Raw genomic sequence first — 26,960 nt, 5'->3', positions numbered from 1 at the left:
ACACACACACACACACACACACGGTCTCCCCTCCACCCAACACACAACACACACACACACACACGGTCTCCCAGGCCACCCAACACACACACACACACACACACACACGGTCTCCCCTCCACCACAACACACACACACACACACACACACACGGTCTCCCCTCCACCCAACACACACACACACACACACACACACGGTCTCCCCTCCACCCAACACACACACATACACACACACACGGTCTCCCCTCCACCCAACACACACACACACACACGGTCTCCCAGGCCACCCAACACACACACACACACACAGTCTCCCAGGCCACCCAACACACACACACACTCTCCATTTCGGGTCAACACCACCATTACATCGCCCTCAGCGGGCCGGGGCCGTACCGTGCCGCCGGCTGCGCGTCGCCAAGCCCGCCACCAGCCAGCAGAGGCGAGCCGGGGCCCCGGGCCGCCCCGGACGGCTGTGGAGAGGCGGCCCGGCCGGCACGCTCAGGCCGCGGACACACCGAGCCGGGGGGCGTGTGTGAGGGAGGCCGGGCCGGGCCGGGCGGGCGTGAGGGAAGCGGCGCCTCTCCCGGCGACGCCCGCGCCTGAGAACCACGGCTGCGCACAAGGGACAAACTTAGCGTGAGGCGCAGTCGCGCGCTCTGGCGGGCTCTCTCCTCCCGGAGCAGGTGGTACGACAGCGGGTGTCCACGGCGGGCGACCCCCCGAGCTGCTGCGGGATGCAGCGGGAGGGCGATGAGGGTCGCCTCGCTTTCCGCGGCCCCCAGAACCGCTCCCACGAGAAGATCAAGCTGCGGAAGAGAAAGTCTGTCCTGTACCTAAGCACCCAGGAGGAGGGCGCCGGGCGCCGCGGAGGTAAGTGAGGGGGTTCTGTCGTTGCCTGCCCAGTCCTTGCAGATCTTGATGAATGTTGAAGTGCTAGAAATAATAGCTTTTACGACAAAGTGTGATTTTCAATGTTGGAGACTACAATTAAGATTTAAATTTTCTAAATCCTCTGCCCAGCCCACGCTCTGTCCTTTGGCGATCGCAAGACCTCCAAATGCTGCTCACAGTCTTGGAGCGTTTGTACTTCTGACACGACAACATAATTCCTGAGCCTTATTCTCCTGTGTGTGATGGGACTCATGCCTACCACATAGCATTATTTTAAGAATGTGTTGAGATGCGTGTGAAAGAATTAACGTAGTGCCTAGTGTAAGTAGCAGTAAAGGATATATATATACCCTTTATACGTGTGTATCATCCCAATTGATGCTTAGTGTATACTTCTTTATGTGTGTATGTCTACACATTCGGTTTTTATCTTATTTTCACAAACTATTTAAAACACAGAGATCTGTCCTTGAAAGCTAGAGAGGAAGGAGAGGTTCATGCACCTATTCACACCCCAAATGGCTGCACGTCTGTTCCCGGCCACACGTGGGTGGCAGGGACCAAGTGCTTGGGCCATGACCTGCTGTCTTCCCAGTGTGCCTACCAGCAGAGTTGGAACCGAAGTGGAGCCAGGACTCTGTTCTGGGCTTGCTAACCTCCATGCCAAATGCTCACCCGAAGAGGAATATTTTTTAATGTGCGTGGAAGCATTTTCTATAAAGTTGTTTTGGCATGTTGACCAAGAGTTGTGTCCTAAGTCTTTTTTTTTTTTTAAACTTGGGCTTTCTTTTTTTCATTAAATATAAACTATAATCTAGTTAGTCTGAAGGCCTTAGTTAATCCCAATCCACTTTTCAATTCATCTTACTGTTCTCTTTATGCAGTAGGTTGCAAGAAAGATTGCTTAAGCAAAGGAGTGGTGATCCCCAGGAGTGAGGTGTTGGCCTTTCTGTGCAGGTGGCCTGGGAAAGAACCGAGGGGACAGGGGACCATCCAGAGGAGGAGAGCGGGTCTCCAGGTGCCACCACCTGACTAACTGCTTTGTTTTGTCTTTCAGATCTTCTTGGAGAAAATGCCTACCTGGTCTTGTTTACCACTGCGCTACGTATTTTTAACTGCTTTTTGGTTCAGACCAGCTTTGTTCCGGATGAATACTGGCAGTCTCTTGAAGTTGCACATCATATGGTCTTCAAATATCCTTTGTAGATTCTGTCGCAGACTGCGCGGGTAGATTTACCTTGGCAACTGTATTCAGTTTCTGTTATACCTTTCTCATCCATTTTCTCCAGCTAATTTAAATTCCTCAAAGGACACCATGATTTTATGCTGTTTCTTCTTTTTGAAGTTAATATGCATGACATAGTCCTTAGCATATATTCCCACAGCATTCAGTACTTGATACAAATAGAAATACATTCCTGTCTTGGAGTTAATTCAATTTTTAAATAGCCAATATGAAATTTCTCAAAGCTTCAGTACCAAAAAGGAAAAGTTTTTATAAAGAGAACTGAAAATAAGTTTTGCTTTGATACCATTCGATCCATAGTCCTTAATATTGCTAATTATGGCTATTTGACTTGGGAATGGACAGAAAGACTGAGGGGTTATACTTACCCCTTGCTCTTTGCCAGCATTTACAAGATTCTGCACCTTTTGGGGGAAGATAAGGTTCAGTTGCTGGTAAGTTTAAAAAACTTGGTTGTTAAAAGTAGATTTCTTCTTCTTAAAAGGTTGATGGATGTTAACTCAGTCCCTTAGTTGGTACTTTTGTTTCTGAAGAAGCTACTGTTGCTCAAGACCAGCCTAGTCTAGGAATCCCATGACCCAAAGTCACTGTAAGGCACAGTTTTTCCATGTGTGCTGAAACAGACCGTGAACCAGACTCATGTTGTGAGGAATGCTGGCAAGAAATGCAGATTTCCCTTCCATACATCAGGGGAATGTAGTACCTGCCTCAGAAAATCGTTTGCACTTAATGAGCTGATTTGTCTACAGACCCTTCAATAAAGTATAGATAATTGATTTTAGAACACCCCATTACATGCTAAAGAAGAGTTAAATATTTCCAGACTAGCGTCTTAGTACAGGAAATGGTTTGTTGATCTGTTAAATTGAAACTATTAGTTTTGAAATTACATGTGTGTGTGTGGGGGGGGTGTAATAAGAATGGTAAAGTTCCTTTTGATATTTGCATGAGAAATTAATAAGTTTATAGAAAAACATGCTTACTGAAGATTACAGTAAAACATTGTGTCTAATTTTGTGCTAAGAATGGCTTCAATTCATCAATGAATCAGCTTGTTGATTTTTGTGATAATTCAGGGTGAACCAGCAGATGTCTTTAACATCTTCTCCTCCTCCTCTTTCACTAATGAAGATTTGGATTCCCAGACTTGCCCAGGCACTTCTGTCTGCCATAGCAGATGTGAGGCTTTACTCATTAATGAAGCAGATAGAAAATCACAAAGTGGCAACATGGGTGGTAAGTGCGAAACGCTTGAGAAATCCAGCGCCAATTCAAATCTATGGACATAATGCTTGTGCATAAATGTTGAATCCCTCAAACAGTTTTAGAAGACAGTTCACACAACATCCTAGTTAAGAACAGTACAACACAAGTGGCATGTACCACACTACCTGTCCTCGCTGTGCCCAGAAGAGCAGAAGCCAGATACCCCAGGGAGACAGCATTTGGAAGATCTTTCACTGTAGAAGGCTGTCAAAATCTCTGCCTTCCAAGACGTCAGATAGCTTCCAGTCATCACTATCACACAGCTATCACCAACTCACCACTGCCTGCCTCCCTGCGAGCCTCGGTTCAGTGCTTGTTCTGGGGCACAGCCAAAGAATTTCCTTTACACTTGTCACCACCTCCTGGGAAGCTGGAAGGAACTGGACTCATTTAAAGGAGAGAACATGGGATAGAGAATACTGTCTTTTGTCACAGAGCTTGTCTGAAAGTGGAGAGGTGGATTCTTGACACGGATTTCAGATCCTGAATGGGTTTTTCCCACTTAAATCATATCCGGGTATCTTGTAGTACTACTGTTACTTCACTTGGCTCTCCAAATTCAGATAAGCTTATTTGAGCAAGCCTATAAATCTTGTTACTTTTTAAAAAATGTTTCTTTTGAAAAATACATTCCAAATTCCAAGTAACCCATTTTTGGAGTACAATTTATATATAAATTGGAAAAGGAACAGATTTCTGCAAGCAGTGCATTCTGCATTAAAAGGAAAGAATAGTTTAGCAGCTAAGTCCTTGCTAAGTATTCAGAATTTAAAAATTACCTTTATTCTGTGCTTCTATGAAGCACAGAATATATTTTCTGAAGGCTCAGCATAAAATGGAAGGCAAAGGCCATAATGGCTCTAAAATCCTTTCCCCCAAAAAACAAGTATTAGGTTTTTCTAGGAAACTTCATGAAAAAAAATGGAAACATGTTTTTAAATGCCATACTTGAAAAGACAGAAACCTAGTACTTCATGTTTAGCAAGCTTGCCTCAACTAACAAGTTACTTTTAAGACATCTGTCTTCTGCGTTAATGATGCACTTTTTTTACATGCTTCCCAAAGCTGGTTTCATTTGTTTGCAATTTAAAATTTAATAATGCCACCTGACATTTTTCTGGTTTGTCTTAATTTTTCATCAAGAAATAAGACAACATTCCAAACTGAAGACATTTTAAAAACCAGTCAAAAGTACTAGGTGAGAGAATCTACTTAGGAGTTTCAGTCTTCTACAAAATCTGCTATGAAAAGGTGTTTTAAACCTTTAATGGGAAGTGGAACTTTATTCATGCCACAAAAATACACCTAAAAGTATTCATTCTTATATCAATAATCATTGATCTGATATTAGCTACATCATAGATCTGAGTCTGACATAACTTCATAAAAACTAGGGGCATGCCTATTTTAACATTACTTACCTTGTGTGGTGGTTTTACAATATTGAGACTTACTTGTTGTTTCCCATAGAAGATACTACTAAGTTCCTGTTTCCTGCCTCATACATGTGTGTTCATTGCTGCTCTTAGTTCTTTTGCCAGTTGTGCTCTTGGTTCACGTGGTACTGCTGCACCAGAACCCTCACAAACACCATGGAAACTGTTCTCACTGTGATTGCTCTTTTCTACTATCCTTTGGAAGGCTCCAAGTCTGTGAACAGGTGAGATACAGTGTTGCTAATAACCATAAGGCATGCTTTTGAAAACTCTTACATATCCACATATTGTAATGTTTAGTAGACCACCGAATGTGAGAATTAGGAGAACTGTATGTTTTTACAATCATTCATCTCAGCTACATGTTGGCAGCGAAATATGGGACAAATGGAGACTTCATGATGGACCATATCAATCAGTGGACCACCTCATCGAGCGAAACTGGCAGTGACTCATAACTGGAGAACTATTAACTCCACTTGAGCACATATCTCAGAGCATGCCCCACATATGGGACTTGGGGTGGGCGGGAAACCGGGTGGGGCTTCTCCCTCAATATCCCCTTTTACCTCAGATACATGATGGAAACAATATGGACATAATAGCATTGCCCACCTCCCTATCCCCCTGAACCTTTTTGTTTTTTTTTTTTTCCTTCTCTTTCTTGATTTTCCTTCAACTATAGTTAACTATGTAAAGATTGTCAACAACAATACAATAAAATGGATTATACATAAAAGTTAAAAAAAAAAAAAAAAAGAAAAAAAAAAAAGAAAACTCTTACATATCCACATATTGTAATGTTTAGTAGACCACCGAATGTGAGAATTAGGAGAACTGTATGTTTTTAGTTGGTATATTACAACAGGAAACACGTAACCTCAAGCTGGAATAATGAAGGAAAATCTAATAAAATGACTACCCAAGTGAAGACAATACTTAGGAAAGCCAAGCAGCTGAGTATTCTAGTACCACAGCCGTGCACTCGTCCCTGGTCACAGCGGGAAGTCTGTCATCTCTAGACTCCAAGAATCAAGGAAAGGAAATGGATACTGGAAGCCATAGTGAGTTCCAGTTGAGAGAGACCCTCATGGAAGACAGGCTCTGGCAGCCTTGACTGATAGCAAGGAGAAACCAGAAGAGAGAATCTTGACTCCACTTTTTTTTTCCTGCTTTCTGGCTATCCAAAACCAATCGGAAGCCAGAAAGCAAGAAATACCATTGATAGAGTCGAAGCAGCTCGGCCTCCCTGCACATGGAAACAAGAGGGGAGAATAGATATAGATGGGCAAATAAATCCAAGATATTTGGACCTGACCCGACTTTGTGTAAACTGAGAGAATAGTCAGAGTTTGGTAGTCTAGTTAAAACACCAGTATCCATTTTTCTTACCTAAAAAGCTGTTGGTGAAGATCAAGTCAATGATCTTTGCTGCCATAGACTCTTGGCTGTAAAAATGAACATTCACTCAACTTTCCTATATGAGACCAAAAGTGGAAATAAGGAAAAGGTGAAAAACAGGGTGGAAAGTGCAGAGTAACTTAAGTACACAAATGAATTGGAAGGTTATACAAAGTCCAGAGCAGTTCAGGGAAATTATCTTGTGCTTGTATATAGCCCAGTTGGGGTCGTTCATCATCTTAGGGCTAAAATGTTACTTTCTCTGTGTATATCATTCATTTTGAGAGAATGTGATTAGTTCTGTGAAATGTCACAGTCTCTATCAGACAGATCTTTCATACTTACAAATTCTAAGACTGGCTGTCTGAGCTCAGTGCTCTGTCTGGATCTTTGAGGCCAGAGGGCCATATTTACAAAAGGACAGCCACAGGAAGCAGGAACATTTCCCCCTGTATGACAGGTACATTGCCACACTGACATTTTACATATTCCTTATCCTAAAAGAATCTTCTAAGGTTAATATGAGGTTAACTATTTCTGCAGAATGAAAATAACAGAACAGCTCTCGTAAGAATTACATGAGAATCTAGGTAAAACGTGTAACTAACATAGACTGTTGCAAAATGAGAGGGAACTGTTGATGACAGTGGTGGAGGTGTGAGTTAATGGAACACTTCTGTGTAATAAGAAACATGATTAAAACATTCTAAATAAGAGATGGTAGTTCATGTCAAAAGCAACTGGAAAGGGGGAAGGAAATAGGAGTATACGTGTAAGATACGAAGTTGTTATTGAAAATGACTCCAGGGTTTTAAGGTCGGAAAACTGTAAGTGATACCTAACCAGTGCGCTCTGAGCCGGGCGAAGGGAGAGCCGCGAGGGTCTGTGCCAGGCAGACACTCTGATTTTGAGTCCCAGCCAGTGTCCTGCGCACATACACTCAAAAAGGTGGAAACAAGTCTCACAATTTTGGAGTATACTCAGGAAGGAAATCCACGTTGGGGAGTGTCGTTTCATTACAGGACAAACTACATTTAGACTGTCTGCAAGTAATTGAGCCCCAGGTTTTTTTATTTCATTTATACAGTGGTTCTTAAAGTAAGCTACGTGGCAAAGTTCTTTGAATTAACAGATGTTACATAAAAATCTAGAGTTGTATTTTCTTTTGAAAATGTGGAAAGCCTAGAAACATTTTGGGCCAAAATTCTTTTCCGACCAATTTTCTACCCAGCCCGCATGACTCATTTGTTTTCATTGCTCTTACCACCTTATAAACATTATGGATTTTATGTAGGTATTTATTTTTATGAGTTAATTATCATTAACACTTAACTAAATTATCAAATCATCTTTTAACTACTTAACTGGTAAGTTGAGTAGAAAAAGATATCACATTTTTATCCCTAATCATACATGTTTGTCCATACAAGGCTTTTCATCAGTTGTACATAACTATCTTGTAACTGGATAAAATTACCTTATTTTCAGATTAAAATCATAGGTACTCAGAAGCCCATCAATGTCTAAGCAATCATAATGTTGCTTTAAATGCACTTTTTTATAAGAGAAAGGTCTGCATGACTTTCTTATAGTGTCTTAGAAAAAATTTGGTTAGCTTTCTATCACATAATTGAAGTTAGAGCTTACTTCATTTTAGAGACCAAAAACTAAGGAAAAAAGAAAGCGTAAGTAATTTTCCAGTGTTCACATAGCTGATTCTAGCAAAAAGAAAATGCTGCTGTTTCTTAAAGGTCACATTACACTGTAGACTGTGTTCACAGTGAACTTCCCATATGTCTTGGTAACATATTTCCCTTGCTTACAGTATCAAGTACTCAGCCCTGGTGGCACTTGCCTTCGTGATTCGTCCCACAGCTGTTGTTCCATGGATACCTTTGCTCATCAGGCATTTCTGGCAAGAACAAAGAAAGCTTAATCTCATTCTACAGCATTTTCTGCCTGTAGGGTAAGTATGGATACAATCCATGGATCAGTTTTACTGGCCTGTAAATGACAATTATCAATATGCTTATATCTTTCAATTATTACCTTCCAATGTCAGTGAGACAAGTGCTTGGGCCATACCATTCATGTGCTACTCCAGCTGCAGCTCCTAGCTCCTGGCTTTGGCCGTGCCCAGCCCCAGCTGTTGGGACCTCTCTGTGACCCTTTCAAATAAAAAAAAAATCTTTTATAAAAACATTGCAGAAAAATTATACTGTTAACACATTAAAATCCTTTCTCTGGAGACAAAAAAAAAAAAACAAAACCATAAGGATGCTTATTATCTCCATTTGAATTCATTAGTCTGCATCCTAGCTACTGGAAGAAGAAAAGTGAGTGTTTAGAAAGGAATAAAACTGCATGTGATTATATAAATTCAAATGCACCTAGAGGTAAACTATTAGATTAGTCAAGTAAGCCTGTTGATTGGATACAAGATTAATCAGTGGAAATTGCCCTTGGCTACAACTAGTGAGTAACTTTGAGGAAGGATAGGGTATTGACATAGTTTCAGAGTATCTCCCCACAAGATTAAAAAAGTGTATTAATTAAAAAAGACAAAAAGATGATTTTGAAGTTAAAGCTTGGTAGACATACTTTAACCAAATGAGTAACATTGCCATTGGCAGTAACAGGACAGAACAGGATCCCATGAACTCCCAGTCTGAAGCACTGAGAAAACATCCCATCAGTTCTGCCCAAATACAGGACCTGGATCGCATCACAAGGCAACATCAGACCAAGCTAGGTGACACATCCTCCAAAGACCACAGAAACATGAAAAGTGAATACAAGATATGATTTTTTTTTCTCCTTTGCTATAAAGAACAACTAGCAGAATTTGAGCAAAGTCTGTAAATTGTATAGTAGTAGTAAAGATTTAATTTATTAATTCTGAGGTTTGTGTTTATGGAGAACTTTTTTTAAGGAAATACTCAATGTCATATTTAAAAATAAAAGTGAATGGTAGGGCCCAGCATTGTGATTTAGCTGGTAAAGCTGCTGCCGTCACACATGGCCCTGGTTCGTGTTCTGGCTGCTCCATTTCTGATCTAGCTTTCTGCTAATGCACCAGAAAAGCGTCAGGGAATGACACAAGTGCCTGGGACCCTGGCACCGACATGGGAAAACTGGAAGGAACTCCTGACTCTGGTTTGGTCTGCAGCTGGCTGTTTACGGCCACTTGGGTAGTGAAACAGTCAGTGGATGTAAGAGACTCAGTTTTCCCCTTCTATATCTCTAACCCTTTCAAATAAATAAATAAAATTTTTGATAAACAAAACCAAAAAGAGTGAATGATATCTGCAATTTCAAACAGTTTGCCAAAATGCTTATTTAAAGAGAAAGGGTAAATCAAATACAATAATCTGTTAACATGTGGAGGATCACAGTAAAACATCTACAGGACTAACCTTATTGTCCAAAGTGCTAAGTATATACCATAATCTTGATGAAAAATATTTAGGAAAACAAAACCATTCTCAGTGCCATCAGAAAATATATTCATGCAATGAAATTAACAAAATGTGTGAAAATTTCTGCACAGAAAGCTGTGGGACATTACTAGAAAAAAACTTATGAAGGCCTGAGTAAATGGAGGAATATTCCATGTACACAGATGGCAGACTCAACATTTGAAGTTTCAGTTTGCCCCAAAATTGACTGATATACCCAAAGTAATTCCAACTAAAGTGCTAGTAGGGTGTCTGTGTGTATATATGAATTGATCAGCTGATTTTAAACTTTAACATAAGATGCAAAATGCCCCAAACAGCTAAGAGTTTTGAGGGGAAAAAAATGGTGCAGGACTTAACACTGCTACCTATATATTAAGACTTACTACAAAGTAACATTAAGGCAATTTAGAATGAGTGCAGAGTAAAGCAGATGGGCCGGTGGAATGGATCAAGGCCCAACATACACAGTCACTTCATATGTAGCACTATGAGAGTGCAACAGAGAAAATAGTCTTTTCAGGAAATACAAAAATTTATACATCCATCTGGGAAAAAAAATCATCTGGACCACAACTTCCAGCATTTATTTAAAAAAAAAAGGAAGTTATAGATCTTAATATAAAATAAAGTAGTTGTGCTTCTGCCAGGATATCCTAATAACCTCGAAACAGGCAGAAAGTTCTTAAATAGAACTCTGGATGCTAATTATAAGACAGATACATTTGAATGTATTACAACTAGACCTCTGTTAGACTGACCATAAAAAGAATGGGGAGAAAAAAGAGCCACAGAAGACACTGCAATTTATATAACCAGACAATACTTTATATACAGGTCATACAAAAACCTGTAATAAGGTATCAGAAAAGGGCAACAGAAAAATGATCCAAAGACCTGAAGTAGTATTTTAAAAAACAGTAAATGGGAAAGTGCTTGTCTCAACTAACAAGGAAATGTAAATTAAGACACCATAACTCATTACCACACATCTAAAAATGGTTACAAATAGTGTGGGACGCTACATTTTTCTTTAGGAAAGTAAACTGATTTACCCACTTTGGAAAACTCCAAGTTTCATTAAAGTTGACTGCATTTATACCCAAGGGCCCAGCAGTTCCATCCTAGATACACACCCAAGAGAACTGCATAAATGGGTGTTAAAACATATGTAAGAAATATTCGTAGCAGAACCATTCATGCTGATTGAAAATGTAAGGCACAGTGTCCCTCAAAAGAAAAATTGCAATGTACACTGGTACATTTCACAGTATCATAAATGAATAAAGTGAGATGTGAAAAAAATATATGGCTCAACATTACAGGCATAGTGACAGAAGGAAACTGACAGTATACTTCCATTCTCACATAATTTAAAAAATGATAATACTCAGGTGTGCTATCAGATAACTCTTCCTCTTGAAGTATGGGTTACATGCAGTGACTCAATTCTAATCAAATAGGACACAGCTAGAAGGGATGAACTGTCACTTCCAAAGAAGGACCCTAAAGCCTGTGGAGGAAGCCAGTCATGTCACAAAGGTGTCTTAGGAAGAGGGCCACACATTTAGGGTTTGAGCATTCCAGCAAGCGTGTAAGTTTGAAAGCTTTTGCTGCTCCAGCCCTACGTGAACCCTCAGATGAAACTACAGTCCCAGCAAAGGGCTTGCCTACAGTTCATTGCTCACCTCTACCCAGAAGCACCCAGCCAAGCTTTACCTGGATTCCTAGCCCACAAGAACTATGAAATAATGTTCATAGGTTTAACAGCAGCTGCGTGAGCAGTAAATTTTAGGACAACTTGTTGTGTAACAACAGATAATACAGGTTTTTACTAAATTTTCTTGATATCTTGTCAATGAAAAGATCTTTTAAAATGTGCAAATACATATTCAGCCAGTGAAATTGGCAAATGTATTTAAACGGGCTTTTTGATGCCAGGCACTTGCAAAGCCATGTGCAAATACTGGCTTTTCAGCAGTTTCAAAATGTGAACCACTTTTGTTTTGTTTTTCAGATTTGTAACCTTGAGTGTGTCTCTGATAATTGATCGTATTTTTTTTGGTGAAGTAAGTAAAGTTACATTAAGCTGACAACTGTTTTTATTTTAAATATTTGAACCTCAATATGGATTTTAGTCCTTAAAATCACTTTTTCGTAGAAACACTAAAGAAATGACTAGTAATGCATGCTTTTGGTTCCACTTGCTGTGCTTTCTTCATAATAGTTATATACGCATTTTCATAGAGAGTTTTATGCCTTTTTATCATAGATCCTTTGTGTTACTTGAGTTTTTCCTCACAATTATCCTTTCCCTATCTGAAAATAATGACGGTGTGGTACCTGTCTCATCAGGCTGGAAGACTAAATGAGCTATTGCATATAAAATGCTCACAATTGCTGCAATCATTTTTATGTGCTTTGTGCTGTAGTTCAGACTGCAATGTTTGCATAGCTGTACCTTAACAGGTAACGTGACATAAGAAAGTACTAGAGTAAGATTTTAGATGGTTACCATGTATTCCTCAAAATCTCTAGTGACTTACAAACTAACAATACAATACTTGGAGAAGAAACCCATAAGAATTACTTAACAGAGTTACTGATATAAAAAATTATTGATGTAAAGTATTGTCTGCTTTTACCTGTTGACTTAAGTCAAAATGTTATAAAGTTCACTGAGGTTAAATGTGTGTGACACTAACATTTCTCTTTTTTTTTTCCCCCGACAACTATGCCAGTGGATACTGGTTCAGTTTAATTTTTTAAAATTTAACGTGCTGCAGAATTTGGGAACATTTTATGGTTCTCATCCATGGCACTGGTACTTCAGCCAAGGATTCCCAGTTGTCCTGGGCAGTCATTTACCTTTCTTTCTTCATGGCTGTTTTGTAGCCCCAAAGAGATGCCGGATACTTTGGGTGACTGTTCTGTGGACACTGCTAGTTTATAGGTAAGACTTCACTTGTTCAAACCTATACATTTTTTTTAAAGATTTTATTATTATTATTGGAAAGCCGGATATACAGAGAGGAGGAGAGACAGAGGAAGATCTTCCATCCGATGTTTTCACTCCCCAAGTGAGCCACAACGGCCGGTGCGCGCCAATCTGATGCCGGGAACCAGGAACCTCTTCCGGGTCTCCCACGCTGGTGCAGGGTCCCAAAGCTTTGGGCCGTCCTCAACTGCTTTCCCAGGCCACAAGCAGGGAGCTGGATGGGAAGTGGAGCTGCCGGGATTAGAACCGGCGCCCACATGGGATCCCGGGGCTTTCAAGGCGAGGACTTTAGCCGCTAGGCCACGAAGCCAGGCCCAAACCTATACATTTTTGAAAGTTGTCAAGAAGTTAAAGTTTTCAATAACTAAACTGTTTATGTTTGGGGGATTCATTCACTCTTATGATTTGTTAGTAGAGATAATTTTGGAAGACAGAGTAAAACATTAGGATCCTACAGAATAAATACTTCAGGCTGCTTAATACCTATTTAAGAAGCTGGACACATTTTATTTATTTGTTTTAGAAAAAACACAAGCTAGGTGCATTCTGGGATACTGAAGGAACAAAGAAATACTATCCTGAAATGTGTATTCTGAGTTATATTAGTTACTTGAATTGGTAACAGAAGTCCCAATTTTAGAATATAGCTATGCTTTATAATTTCACATCAAAGTTATTTGATACATTATAATTTCATAATTAGAAAATGATACCTGAAGCAAGAAATTTAGTCTAAACATTCAGCATATAGATCATGTTAGTTCTCCATTTTAGATACACTAATTTGTTAATGTAATGTGATATTAATATTTTCACTTAATATCTTTTATTATAGCATGTTGGGCCACAAAGAATTCAGATTTATCTATCCAGTTTTACCATTTTGTATGGTGTTCTGTGGTAAGTGTTATTGTTTACTAGAGAAAAATCTTTATATAGAGCTAACTGAGTCAATGAATGCCTGTTAAAATAACTTATTTTCAACTAGGCTAAATGAGAACTGCTTAATTATAAATGAATTATGTTACTGTAATGAACCCCTTTTGTAGTCTAAATAACTTTTTCCTTTATTCTAGCAAATGAGATAAAACATAAGGACCCAATATCCAAATATTTTGGTGGTGATGTTGCTATTAGGAATCTTTCACTAAAAAGTAGAACAGTATGTACACAAGTGTCTTCATTTTCATTAAGAATATAGCTGCTGAAACTAGATTTGCATCTTTGTACTCAGCCCTTTAAGACTCTAGAGTATATGCAGTTTAAGATATTTAGAGTCAAGAGATACAGAGCACCCACCTGTTGGTTCCCTCCCCAAACATCCACAAGTGCTGAGGCTGGAGTAGGTCCACATCAGGAGCCAGGCTCTCAGCTACCCAGATCATCATGGCCACATGCCGCAGTCTTTATCAGCAGGAAACTAAAGCCTGGACTTGAACCTACACAGCCTGATGAGGGAAACAAGCATTTTAACTGCTTTTAGCTGCCAGGCTAACTACGTGTCTCCTTACGCAATTTTAAAGTTAACTCACTGATACAATCTTGGCCTTTTCTCCTGTTTGCCACAAGATCTGTTTTTTTTTCCCTTTGGTAGTTGTTTTTTTGTTTTGTTTTTTCCCTATGATTTCTTAAAAATGCATATTTCTCAGGAAAAGCAATTTTATGTTGGCCTGAGGCAATTATGAACTGAAAGTTTATCAGCCCCAAGCTTAATTGAAAATAAATGTTGGTTTTATTCGGGCCATTACCAGTTTTAAACATTGAGATAAAGTGTTGACAAGGGGTGGAGATCCTTTCTCTTGGGTAAGAATCACCCTCAGATCCACCTATGAAAGATGGGGGCCCAGGAAGACATCTGATCTCCCAAGCATGATGTAACTTTTTTCCTTCAGAAACATGAGCCCAAGGTTGTTGAATGAGTCAGGAAAATCTGATTCCTAGACGGGAGTTTCCTCTGAAAGGCAGAAGTCTTTAATGACCAGAGGTTCCAACAATACATCATGTCAGTTGATTAGTGAGCTCACCTTGAAGTCATCTTTGGGAACTAAGGAACACTGCCAGCCAACAGTGCTTTTTTGGAGTTCTTTTAAATGAGTTTTACAAACTACCTGAAACGCTGTTAATATTACCACACAGGTCAGCGTGTTCTGGTGTGACCTACTACAATCTAATTGTATCACATGACAGCTCTACTAGCCATTACTTGTAATAGGTGCCCTCAAAACTTAGTGGCATAAAACCACATTTATAATCACTTGCAAGTACTGAAGTTCATCTGGGCACTCCTCACATCTCTGCTGAGCTTATCTCTGCAGATGTGATCAGCTGCAAGCTGGGTGGAGAGCCGTCTTCTAGACTTCAGAATAGAGGCTGTATTTCCTGTAGGCTGAGACACTTCAGCTTTATATTGTTGCATCCTCCATCAGGACAGCTGAAGCTTGTTCACTAGGTATTGTCAGGGATCTCAGAGAGGAAGCAGAAACGTGCAAGCCCCTGTGAGGCCCAGGCTTGTAATTTGTACAGGCCACATGGCAGAGATTAGAAAATAAATACCAGCCTCTTAATGGGACTAGACATAGGAAGAAGAATAATGGGAGCTATTTTCTTGGTGCCTAGTAACTTCTGATACCTACTTGAATTTCTTTCAGTCCTACAAATTAGGATTAAACTCTTAAAATACACCTTTTGTCCATAAATCAGTAAAAACAAACACATACTTCCATCATTAGTTCTTATCTTTAAAGAAGTATATAGAGATATTTCAAGAAACTCATGGAAGATGGAATTGAAAAATTCAGGTGCCAAAAATATTTGCATGGTTTTCATAATATACATTTTCTGTTAACTTTTAAGTCCCCTCCTTAATGTGCCTAGTTTTCATAGCTCTACTGTTGGCTTAGCAACACTGAAATCCTTAAATCGAACCTCTATACTTTGTGCTGATGCTTTTCCAGCCTCTGCTGCCGATCGTGGGTTAGGTGTCTGCTTAGTCAACCGCCCCCTCCTCTAGTTATATGCAGCTTCTGACTTTCCTACCCTTTCCACCACTGTGAACCTCACCCTGGTAAGAAGGAACTCATTAGTCATTCCTGGAGAATCCAGATAATTCAATACTGATAACTTAAAACCAGTTGTGCATTCAACTGCCTAGTCAACAAGGGGATGTAGCTGAACAAAGAAGCCAACTCAAGGGGGGCGGGGCCTTCTTACAAGCCTTCCATCATCATGGGCGCCACATGGTGGATTTGGCTAACCATGAATTCAATGAGCTCTTACCTGACAATGTCTCAACCAGAATGCAAAGTGTCAAATCTTAAGTAATTCAGAGGAAATCTCTTCTAAGTAATACTTTTATATTATTTAGCTAGTAGTGATTCTCACTTTATAAGACTATATTATTTGTAGCTATCATTTCAGTGAGAATTTTTTCCCATAAATTTATATGTGCAATTATATACCTATTGGATAGCAGCTACAAGAATTCCAGTTTTAAGTCAGAGTTAGGGAACCTTTTTCTTACCAAGGGGCATTTGGATCTTTGTAACACAGTTTTGCAGGCCATTTAAAATGATCAACAAGGTTGGCCTGCAGTTGCTTCTGTATACCCAGACTCCTAATTCTGTATGAAATATATTCTGTATGAAATATTTCCATATTTGTGCATGCCCAAATAATTTCACCGAACTTTTATTGCCTATGGGATGCCTATCCGCCCATCTTGTCTCAGGTATTAAATACTACTACTTACTTAAAAACCATGACTCCTATACTTTTCTGGTCACTCAGTCTAGCAGTGGAACTTTATTTTTCCAGTCTCCCTTTAGCAACTCACTTTAAAAATACTCTTTGCAGTCTTCATATCAAGCTGTTTAAAAATCCTCAGAGACTTCAAGTGCAAGCCAGGTCATATTCTAACAGGTAGAAAATATTGTCCCTATCTATGCTTACAGGATGCCAAAAACAAGTGAATATAAAGGCTTTCCACAATATTTTAATAGCTATATCTCAAAACTTCAAGTTGAACTTGGAACCATTTATGTTAGACCAGTAAGAAGTGTATACTGCCAGAATATCCCACAAATGCTCATTTGACTCTTAATGTTGCAAAAACCTACTTTGAATATCTGATGCTTAGGAAACTAAGCTATCACATGAGTCCCTGGACAGCATCCAACTGTGTCCTTACTTCCCAGCATTTTCTTCATATTATTTCTCTAACTTTAGAGACAGATTTTGTAAAGGACCATCCTAAACACAAAGTAGTTTCATAAAGTGAACCTTACCTAAGAGTCCACCCCATCCCCAGGTACAAAAGGTGCTGCCAATGCATGCCTTGAACCTTCCAACACCAACCATTTTCCTAACATTCACCACCACATAGTCCCAGTTTGTGTTACTCATGCGTACTGTTGTATCCCTAATATCATAATTGCAAGTGAAATTCTGAGTAAGCATTTTACAAATGAACAGACTGTAAAGGGCACTGCAGGTATGGGCTTCTCCGACTTAGGCAGATGTTCCGGAGAGCCAGTCATATTCTGGGGCATTGCCAAGACAGGCTGCACCAAAGCTATTATTAAACGGAGCGCCCTCAGGCAGATTTTGTTTTTGCCTTACAACTTGAAGTGCTTAAAATTTATTTGCTGGACTTTTAAAAGCCTATTTCCACAAGGTTAATTCTAATTCTCATCCTTCTTACATTTTTTTCATATGTAATTTTAAAATAAAGGTATGAAGTTGAAGTTCTAAATGCTAGGTTTCGTTTCTTAAATCTACCTGCATTTCTCTTCATACCAACTTGATTATTTCTCAGCTGTTTCAGACGAATGAACAGCACCAGGCGATGTGATTACGTGACAGTCCAACTCCTAAACAATATCAACTGAGGCTTAGGTCATTTAAAAAATGCTTAGTTTTTCCAAACTGCTGAGTGACACAATAGGAAAACAATGACGTAACTGTTCTTCCAGAAAAAGAATACCACACACTGACCATTGGAAACCTCCAGGAACCCAGCCACACCGGTATCTAGAGAACACGTTCTGGAGAGCAGGATTACACAGTGAAGTGTTGATGGCTAGTGCTTCTGAAACAAGAGATGAGAATATGCAGTAATAATTAAAAGCCCTTTTTAGTTAGCAACTACCTCTAATAGTGGAGTAGCCCAGAAGCCCAGAAAGTAAAATAGTTTAAACCAGATCTGAAATTCAAACCTACATCTATGAACTTCATACTTGTAATCTACCCACTCTATTCCAGAAATAAATCAATAGTGTATCTAGCATGTTGTTTCTGTAAGAATGTGTAAATTATTTTTAATTTAAGAAATACAAAATTACTAACATTATGCTCCCATGTGCCTCTCTCCATGTAGGATACTCACTAACCCACCTGAAAACGTGGAAGAAACCAGCTCTAAGTTTCCTGTTTTTATCAAACATACTTCTCGCCCTATACACTGGTCTACTCCATCAACGAGGTGCTCTTGATGTCATGAGTTATCTTCAAAAACTCTGTCAGAACAGTGCCAATGTATCTTCAGCTTCAGTGTTTGTAATGATGCCCTGCCACTCTACTCCTTATTACAGGTAATCAGAGGTGTTCCACTGTAAGCTGCTAAGGAAATCAAACTACTTTAAACTTGTCTTTCAGACTCCTGGACTTTAAATTAGTTGGTAATCAGTCAAGGGGTAAGAAATTGTAAACACCCACTTACTGGTTTTTAAAACTATTTGAATTGTGTCAATGAAGATCATTTATCACATAAGTAAACTTTAGTGCTCTTTAAAATATTTTAAATTAAGTCTGATGTGGATTGCCTAAAACATTTCATAGATACCTGACAGAAATTCAGTTATCACTGATCTTCTTGCAGATCTTGATACATAATTTTCCTGTTTAATTTTGTACTAGTTTCTGCTGTACATTTTTCCTGATCTTTCAATCTTTCAGGCAGTTTTAACTGAGTTCCTGCCAGCCTCTTCACTCCTCTGCAGGTACAGGAGAAAAAGGGGAAAAAAAAAAAAAAGGAAGATTGGTCCCCTCCTCCTTCCTCCATACCTTGCTTCTCCCCTCCCTGATCAGTGCTCCTCATGGGCATACACCCTTCTGAACTATGTAAACATTCAACATATTTTTAAAAATGGAATTCTGGGAAATGCAAAAATGCTTAAACTACCTGAGTATGTCAGGAATTTAAAAATGCAACCATTCAGTCCTCTGCTTGTCTTTCAGGAAGCTTTGTCAGTTAAACAGCCAACTTCAACTTGCCTATAGAAGTTCCCCACCTACTTAATTTCTATTTAACTCATTCTAGCTATAGACAACCTTGAGTTGACATATTCCGTGCACTATCAGTTAACAGTTATCATGTAGGGGGAATTTAAAACTTTTGGAAGTCTCTGAGTTATCAGTGGTAATCATTAACACATAATTTGGATTGCCTAGCAAAAGTTACAGGCTACGAGGAAGTCATCAAGTATCCCTTCAATCTGAAAATTCTGTTCGTACATATATGGTTCAGACAGGGAGGGACATTCACATTTCTTCTATGCTCTCAGTTCGGTAATCCTACTGACAATAGGAATCTAGATGTGCCAAGATGTCCTCCATGCACAACTCTGTGGGGTTGGAGCTTTAGGCTTTGTATAGTTCACCAAGATCTTACCTTACACTTTTTGAAAGCACATAGTGAAGAAGAAAAAGTACTGCCTCCTTTGGAATGTAAAACTGGCTTGTCTTGTGGAAAGGAACTTTTCACAGGTTATAAGAGAAACTATCATTATTTAACTTCCTATCTAAACGGGTACTTTAAATCAACTAACACTCAGTTTTTTCTGGGGGCAATTATGAAGCACCTTTTCATGTGGCTCAAGTAATTGGCTCACATTGTCATAATGAGTACTAGACATGAATCCATCTTTTTACTCTTAGTCTTTGCGCCACAGTAAAACTATCAATGGGATGTCAATCACCGAATGTATTCTTGCTCTTCACTTTCAAGCCTTATAGAATATATATATATGTACATATATATTCTATAAAGGTATATATATTCATAAAGTTAAGAATGACTCCTATTACCAAGGTAACTTTACCTGCACTGAGACCACACTGTTTTGGAACAGCCTACCAAGGTCAGGATATGCTGACTTTGCTCCTTGGAATGGAGTTTCATGCTTTAGTTTAAGCTGGTAGCTCATTTTGCTGTTACACAGTGCATAATATGAGACACATTCTTAACTTTGAGAAATGCAGTAAAGACTTGGTTTCTCACCAGAACTGGAATGCCAGTTTACAGATTCAACATTTCCTATTGTGCTAAGTATACATGATTATCTAAAAAAAAAAAAAAAAAAAAACTTTATTTCTTGTAATTCTTACCACTGCTGTTGTAACTTCTTTCCATAGCCATGTTCACTGCCCTCTTCCCATGAGATTTCTCCAGTGCCCCCCAGACCTAACTGGAAAAAGTCATTATCTTGATGAAGCAGACATGTTTTACTTAAATCCCTTAAAATGGTTACAGAGTGAGTTTCATGAGGGAGCATCACTACCTACTCACTTGATCATCTTCAGTGTTTTGGAGGAGGTAAGTAAACATGACAAAGAGAAAAACTCAGTGTTTTTACTGCAGCCTAGCTTTAGGAAGTACCCAGCTAAATAAATATAAGCTTTTATGATCTCTTTTAATCTCTGTATTTTCAAAATCAAAATTAGCACTTGTTCTCTAATTAGTAAAATCCATTGTTACCTGGAAGTTTTTACTTCTCCAGAGATTTGGTTGTGTTGATGAAGAAAAAAAATGTAAAGAGGAATGATGAATATAGGCAAATCACAGGAAACCAATACTCAGCAAAACACAGCCTTTATTAAGTTCCACATTTATTTTTAGGAGATAAGTGATTTCCTAGTTTCAAGTAATTACGAGAGAACTGCTGTTTTCTTCCACACTCACTTGCCGGAGGGTCGAACTGGGAGTCACATATATGTCTATGAACGAAAATTAAAAGAGAAACTCAACAGAAGATGAAACTCTTGCATTGTGTTAAATCTTGCTCAGAGAAATGGATGATGCTGAGTGGAATCATTCAGATGGTCCTTAAACACCTTAGTAAACACCGGGTAAGACTTTCCTTTTATAGAGCCTCACCACAAACCACTTTCTACCAAGTATCAATAATGATGAAATATGTAAAATATCACAATGTACAAAATCCCATATTAATACAATGCCAGGTTTTTAATAAAGACCTTTAGTTTTCCTCATGGTGTAGTTTTATTGTTTCCTCCACAATATTCAGATGTGCAAGAAATTTCACAAGAGAACAAGTCAGCAAGCTCATAAGAGGGCAGCAAATTCTTCATTAGTCAACGGGCTCTTGAACCCACAGAAAGACAAGAAGCAAGTGTAAGATTATAAAATGTTAAAGATGAACTTCTATCACAATGTACTTTTTCAAACTCTATTGCAAATTTAACACAAACATCAGTGTTAATTACACTTTGTCATGTATGATTTGACCCTGCTTTAAGCTAATGAACTGAAGGAAGTCTCATTTCATGCACAAAGTCTGTTGCATGCCTGGCTTCCCTATTAAAACTATCTTTGAACAGCTCCAGGACCCCCCTCCCAAAGGAGAAAAATCCAACACAGCTAAACTTATAGGAAAATGCAGGTTAGTAAGCTTCTGACTGATGCTTATAAGTAATATAAAGCCATTAAACTGAGACTTAGAAATGGGGGAGACATTGCCACCCACCACTCTAGAAAATATCCATGCTTCTCATACAATTCTATAACTTAATCATGAATCAATATTTAGGATCAAAAGGTAACTGCCCCAATTCTATTTCAAGATTTGCCATGTGTCGTCCATTAGTTCGACCATATTTATGCCATTTACCTTCCCTTTTATTAGGCTGTGCTTGAAGGTGCTTCTGCTCCTGTTTTCGATGCCTGGAGTTTTCAATATTTACCATACGTTGCTTTTTATCAGGTCGACTGAAAGCAGTAAACACATTTTTCATCTATGTTAGAGTTCAATTTATTTAAATAAAATGCAATTTTAATGTTTTTCTCCATTAACCTAGTACCTGAACACTCTGAAAAAAGATGTTAATTTGAAATGTAATACTAGCTTATCCATAAAAATAAAAAGGGATTTAGTGAATGTCCTACTTTTGTTAATCCTATGTAAAGAAAAAATAAACGTTTAACTGCTGGCAAAAGTGAACCAATCAGCAGGTAACAAACAGTAGGAATGTGACAATAAAATAATGAGATGTGTTCTATATTTCCACCTTTCCTGTAAAAACAAACCCCTCCCTATTTACTTTTTCCCTAGCATACAAGATGAAGACTGTCCTTTTCTAGCAAAGTTCAGTATCTACACTGCTTGTCACTTCACCAAAAGTCCACAGTGCCATTCACAGCGCTGATTCCCAAACCAAGAAACTTTCAGTCCTCAAGTTTTTAAACCATGATACATGCAACTATTCCTTTCCCTGAAGACGTTTACATCCTCAAGCCACCTTCCACTTCCAGCCTTGTCCTTCTCCTAACGTCACAGTTGTTTTCTTCCCAAGTAGTCTGACAAAGACCTCCAGCCTAGGCTTTCCACCTATGTCAACAGTCTGCACAAACATAATTCTCATTTGCTTTGTCCAAATCCTCCTCCTGGCATTCCCCTCAGCAATTCACTATCTACGCCTATTTCAGATATCTGGGTGTGAGTTATTTTCTCCTTCTCTTTCCTAACAATTTTACCAGCAACTGTTTTTGTCATCTGTGCACCTTTACAGCTGTCACTGCAGGAACACATGAGCTTAAGTCCGTGTTGTACTGACCACCTTTTTCCACTCAATCCAGGCTGCCAGCCAACAGAACTGGCATGATCTTATCCTGCCCCACTTCAAAACTGATCCAGAGCTTCTTCATTTCCTATGACGCATCCCTTTTCACCAAAGGAGAACTGACATGATCTGACTATTTAGTTCATCTCCTGCAGCAATTCAATAAAATATTTTGGCATATTTTCCAGTCTTTGCAAATGACCCTCCTTTTCAGTCAAATGCACTTATTGGGTAGCAAATTTTCATTTACCTTTCAAAAACCAGTTTTAAAAAACAATTTGAGTTCTGGGGCCAGCTGAATCCCAACTCTTTGCTAATTCACATGTAAAAGCAAGAAGACGCCCTCCACATGACTGGGCCCATTCCTTTCATGGGAGAGACTGTGGGGTTCCACACTCCAGGCTTCACCCTGATCACTGTGGGCACTTGGGGACTCAACCAGCGGATGGAAGGTTTGTCTCTGTGTGTCCCTCCTTCTGTCTGTAAATCTACCTTTCCAATACAACCTGAGGCTACAGTGTGTTTCCAAAGTTTTATTTCTTACACTGACCTAGCTTCTGCGTGTCTTTGCAGAAGAAATTTCTATTTGTTTCCTGCAAAGCAGCCTTAGAAAACTTTGCTCATTACAGCACTCTAAAGACTAAAGACACCAGAATCAAGTCTCATTATTTTATAGGCACATTTCATTTATACAGAAATATATGCATAAGCATCTCAAAAAATTGGGTAAGTTTCATGTTACAGAATATAAAGATGATAGAAAATGGATTAAGAATAGTGAGCACACACACAATTTCTGGCTTGCTAATTTTGCCACTTTTGTTTTAATAATTCTATCATGAGAATTAACACAATTAAACTGTTCCATGGAATAAAATAGGTAGGCATTACACTTTTTATATATGAGCTCTTTTGATCTCAAAATAAAATGTGTATTTTTCAGTCCTGGCTTCTTGAGATGAGAAAAATCAAGGTATCACTTAAAATGATTATCATTCCATATCAACTACCAGGGGAAAAAGCACAAAAATAGGCCAAAGTGGGACTTAATTAACTGATTTTGATATGTATAAATTCAGTCACTGCTCAAGTCAAACTGATCATAGAGTAAGACTTTTCAGTTTGTAGTAACTATAATTTTAGATACCCAATCTTCTGTGGCAATAAAGTACATCTTATATAAACAGTAATTTTCTAAGAAACTCATAAAATAAAAAAAATTATTCAATCTACAAATGTTAAAAACTATTGTAATAACATGGTTTTATGTAAACCGACCTGGGTCCATATCGAGGGGGGAAACTGACACCAAAGAAGTGTCTGAATATATATCCATCCAGGTTCTCAAACACTCCATCATTATCTACTTGGTATTCCTTCATTTCTTTAAGATAATCTTTAACATCACTAACAAAGTCAGCGAAGAGCTTCTGATCATGCCTAAAGATACCATTTAGGAAAAACTTATTGATGAATTGATCAAGTTCCTTCCAATGATGAAAAGCATCCAGTTCTCGTATGAAGTATCTTTCTAGCAGCTGTCGGAATTCATCCATCGTTATAGGATTGACCATCATGTTGAGATGGGTAGTGGATTCTTCTGCAGCACATTCAAATGCACTAGAACAAGTCTTTCTGAAAGAATGGTTTTCCCTACAGTCATGATCCGCCTGACATTTCTGTGAATGTGTGTTTTTTCTGAAGTCTTCAAAGTGAACTGGCTTTTCTTTCCTGGTATCTCTTCGCATAGAAGGGCCTCTACTATTGTGACTCGGTGGAGGTGCCTTATACTGTGGATGTAAATAGTCACTAAAAACTGTTCTTGGTTTTTCAGCTGCTGCTTCTTTTGTAGAGCCAAATCTTTTATTACTCTTTTCATCAAAGATATTCTTGGTGGTATCTTTAAAATGACGGAAAGTGGACTTCACTGAGTCCGAGAACTTTTTCAAATTTTCTTTCACAGCTTCTTTTGCCTGTTTAATTTTTTCTTTATGATGCCTCACAAACTCTTTGGTAGAATTCTTCATGGCATCAAAAGTTTCCTTAACTGAACCCAGTAATGTTTCCTTTGACTTATTTTTAGCCCTGTGGTTGCCCCGTCCTCCTTTCTTTTTTCCATCGGTTTCTTGTTTTCCACTTAGATCTTTTGCCTCAACATACAGTCGCTCCCACAAATCAGATCGCTGCTGCTCGAAGTTCAACTTCTGCTCCAGCTCACCTAGCCTCTCCCGCAGGACCGCTACCTCCTTTGCTTCCCTGGGGTCCCTGGGACCGTCTCCCTGAGGCTGTCTGGCACTCAAGAGCTGCAGCTCTTCCCGCAAGGCCGCGCTGATGAGTCGTTCTTTGGCCAGTTCCCTCTTCAACGTCTCTGCATCTGCCAATACAGTCTCCTTTTGTTTGAGGAAGCTGTGCAGTTTTTGTTTTTCTTCTTCCAAATTCTGCTTAAGTTTCTGGTTTTCTCTAACTAATTCAGCACTTGCCCCTTCATCTTCCAACATTCTCATCTGCTCTCTTAGTTTCCGTAACTCTTCCTGTAACAAAGATACAACCTTTTCGTCCTTCTCCAGAGACATTCTTAAATCCTGATTTTCTGTAGCAAGGCTCTTTTTCTCAGTTTCAAAAGACATCTTCTCTACTTCGGTATGGGTCCAACACCTCGCAAGATTTTCTTTCAGTGACTACATTTTTTGAAAACAAAAAATGTCAAATGCTTTAAAAACATAACCTAAAAATTGAAGCTACAAAAACTTGCAAACTTTATTAGTCTTTATGTCTACATACACTGTCTTCTGGGTTATAAAAAAATAAAAGGAATAAACTGCAAAACCCTAGACTTAGAAGAAAGACTGGTTCTATTCAAATTAACATTTCCATGTAATACAAGTTTAGATTAAGTCATACATTCTACAGTTACAGAAACCACACTGAATCTTAGCAACATTTATAATTATGTTCCCCAATTTCAAGTAAACTTCTAACTTCTAAAGTGATTATCACTCAGATTATAGTAACACTGTAAGCAACACAGATTAATCTGTGAAAACAGCATCCATAGTAGAAGTCATGTTAAATCAGGCTTTAGAATTTTACAATTATGTATCCTTGCCTGATCTGATTTTGCTGCATATAATCACAATCCCATTGGGGACACATACATAAACTGTGAACATTCAGAATAATGCAGGGAAAACAATAGTTTACTTTTCTACCCAGAGTTCATCTATTTCTAGAGAAGTACCATGGTCCTCATAAAGCCAGAGAGGTGTAGGAGGACAGAATGGTCAGTACCACCACACTGGAATGAGGTTAGTTTTAGGTAGGAAATTATAATGTTATCTCTTCTACCAGAACTGATGAGACCAGCTGAAAGGGCTATTACCCTGAATTAAGGGGAAATCTTGGAAAGACTACACAACCACTCAGTTCTTCCCCTTCTACTCACTGGAAATGTTTTTCTTAGCACTGCCAACATTAACAATGCATAATGTATGTATGTGCACAGCAACACGTCTTACAAAAACATTTTCATCAACAGTGGACCACACAGGCACAATATCATGCACTCGTGTAAAATCTGCTGCCTGCACAATGAAGCAATGTTTCACAGAGCCTGCCTCCACAGCTATGCATACTTGTATCCATCAACTGACAATTTATACCAGTAAGGAAAACAGCCTGTAAGATACCTGGCATCAAATTACTCTGCCAGTTAGCCTCTGCGAAATTTACCATTCTATATCCATTTCTTAGTTAAAAAATGAAGCCAATGCTTGTTTAATTCAAGAGCTGTCATGAGAAAAACTATATATATGATGTAGTCCATGACTGACAGACACAGTGAACACTCAATAAACATTTTTAAATAGTTATAGCATCTGTAATACAATGGCTACATTTTTTTCATATTTGCTGGTAATACATACCTTGTAATCTATGACAGAATCTTGTTCCTGTTGACACTGGGAAAGATAATCCTTCATATCACTCAATTCATTTTCATGTATCTTCCTGACTAACTGCTGACGCTTCTGAATCTGAATTGTGCCTGAAATAAAAATTTTTATTAGCGGCAGATAAAATAACATAATTATAAGTATTACAAATATATTCTGTTTATAATTTACTAGCTGGAAAGGATCTTTTTACAATAAGATTGTTTTATTTGAAAGGCAGTGTGAAAAATACATATATGTAAGTGTATATAAATAACAAAACAAACAAAACAACAAAGGCAGTGTGAGAGAGGAGACGGAGGAGCAGCAGAGGGCAAGAGAGAAAACAGAAATCTTCCATCTTTTGATTCAGTGGCCAGGACTGGGTGGGTGGTAGTCATCCAATCATGACCGCCAAGCCTTTCTTTAGCCGGGAGCTGCACTGGAAGTGGAGCAACTGGGACGTGAACCCATA

General features: G+C 38.7%; 2 protein-coding genes across 8 annotated transcripts in view; one reads left to right on the top strand and one right to left on the bottom strand.

Annotated features, from left to right (window-relative positions):
- Positions 1–736: 736 nt before the first annotated feature.
- PIGB (phosphatidylinositol glycan anchor biosynthesis class B) lies at positions 737–18,672 on the top strand. Its single transcript, XM_058665282.1, has 10 exons — positions 737–872; positions 1,951–2,086; positions 2,456–2,573; positions 3,271–3,375; positions 4,935–5,065; positions 8,068–8,208; positions 11,718–11,769; positions 12,442–12,653; positions 13,534–13,598; positions 18,073–18,672. Exons 1-10 carry the CDS (start codon positions 737–739, stop codon positions 18,288–18,290), a joined length of 1,314 nt encoding a protein of 437 aa, XP_058521265.1. The 3' UTR covers positions 18,291–18,672.
- A 1,876-nt stretch (positions 18,673–20,548) lies between these two features.
- The window catches only part of CCPG1 (cell cycle progression 1), a 46,418-nt gene continuing 40,006 nt past the window's right edge, over positions 20,549–26,960 (bottom strand). For 4 of the 7 annotated variants that reach the window (XM_058665827.1, XM_012929313.2, XM_058665825.1 and 1 more), the window contains 3 exons: positions 26,477–26,598; positions 23,832–25,231; positions 20,878–21,702 (listed from right to left, as the gene is read on the bottom strand). In XM_058665827.1, coding sequence (XP_058521810.1) covers positions 21,513–21,702; positions 23,832–25,231; positions 26,477–26,598 — 1,712 coding nt within the window. In that variant the 3' untranslated portion in view covers positions 20,878–21,512. Of the gene's footprint in view, positions 20,691–20,877; positions 21,703–23,831; positions 25,232–26,476; positions 26,599–26,960 lie in introns of those variants that run through there. The other 3 variants (XR_001168391.2, XM_012929320.2, XM_058665826.1) reach the window with 3 other exon arrangements.

Source organism: Ochotona princeps, chromosome 6, assembly GCF_030435755.1.
Source record: "Ochotona princeps isolate mOchPri1 chromosome 6, mOchPri1.hap1, whole genome shotgun sequence".
Classification (NCBI taxonomy): Eukaryota; Metazoa; Chordata; class Mammalia; order Lagomorpha; family Ochotonidae; genus Ochotona; species Ochotona princeps.
Note: the sequence above shows the minus strand (reverse complement) of the source record. Positions and strands in the feature narration are given on the sequence as shown.

Coding starts and splice junctions, on each gene's coding strand:
- PIGB (XM_058665282.1), top strand. CDS start 737: ATGCAGCGGGAGGGCGATGAGGGTCGCCTCGCTTTCCGCGGCCCCCAG. Junction 2,087..2,455: donor GCACATCATATGGTCTTCAA/ATATCCTTTGTA, acceptor TAATATTGCTAA/TTATGGCTATTTGACTTGGG. Junction 13,599..18,072: donor ATTTTGTATGGTGTTCTGTG/GTAAGTGTTATT, acceptor CTCTCCATGTAG/GATACTCACTAACCCACCTG.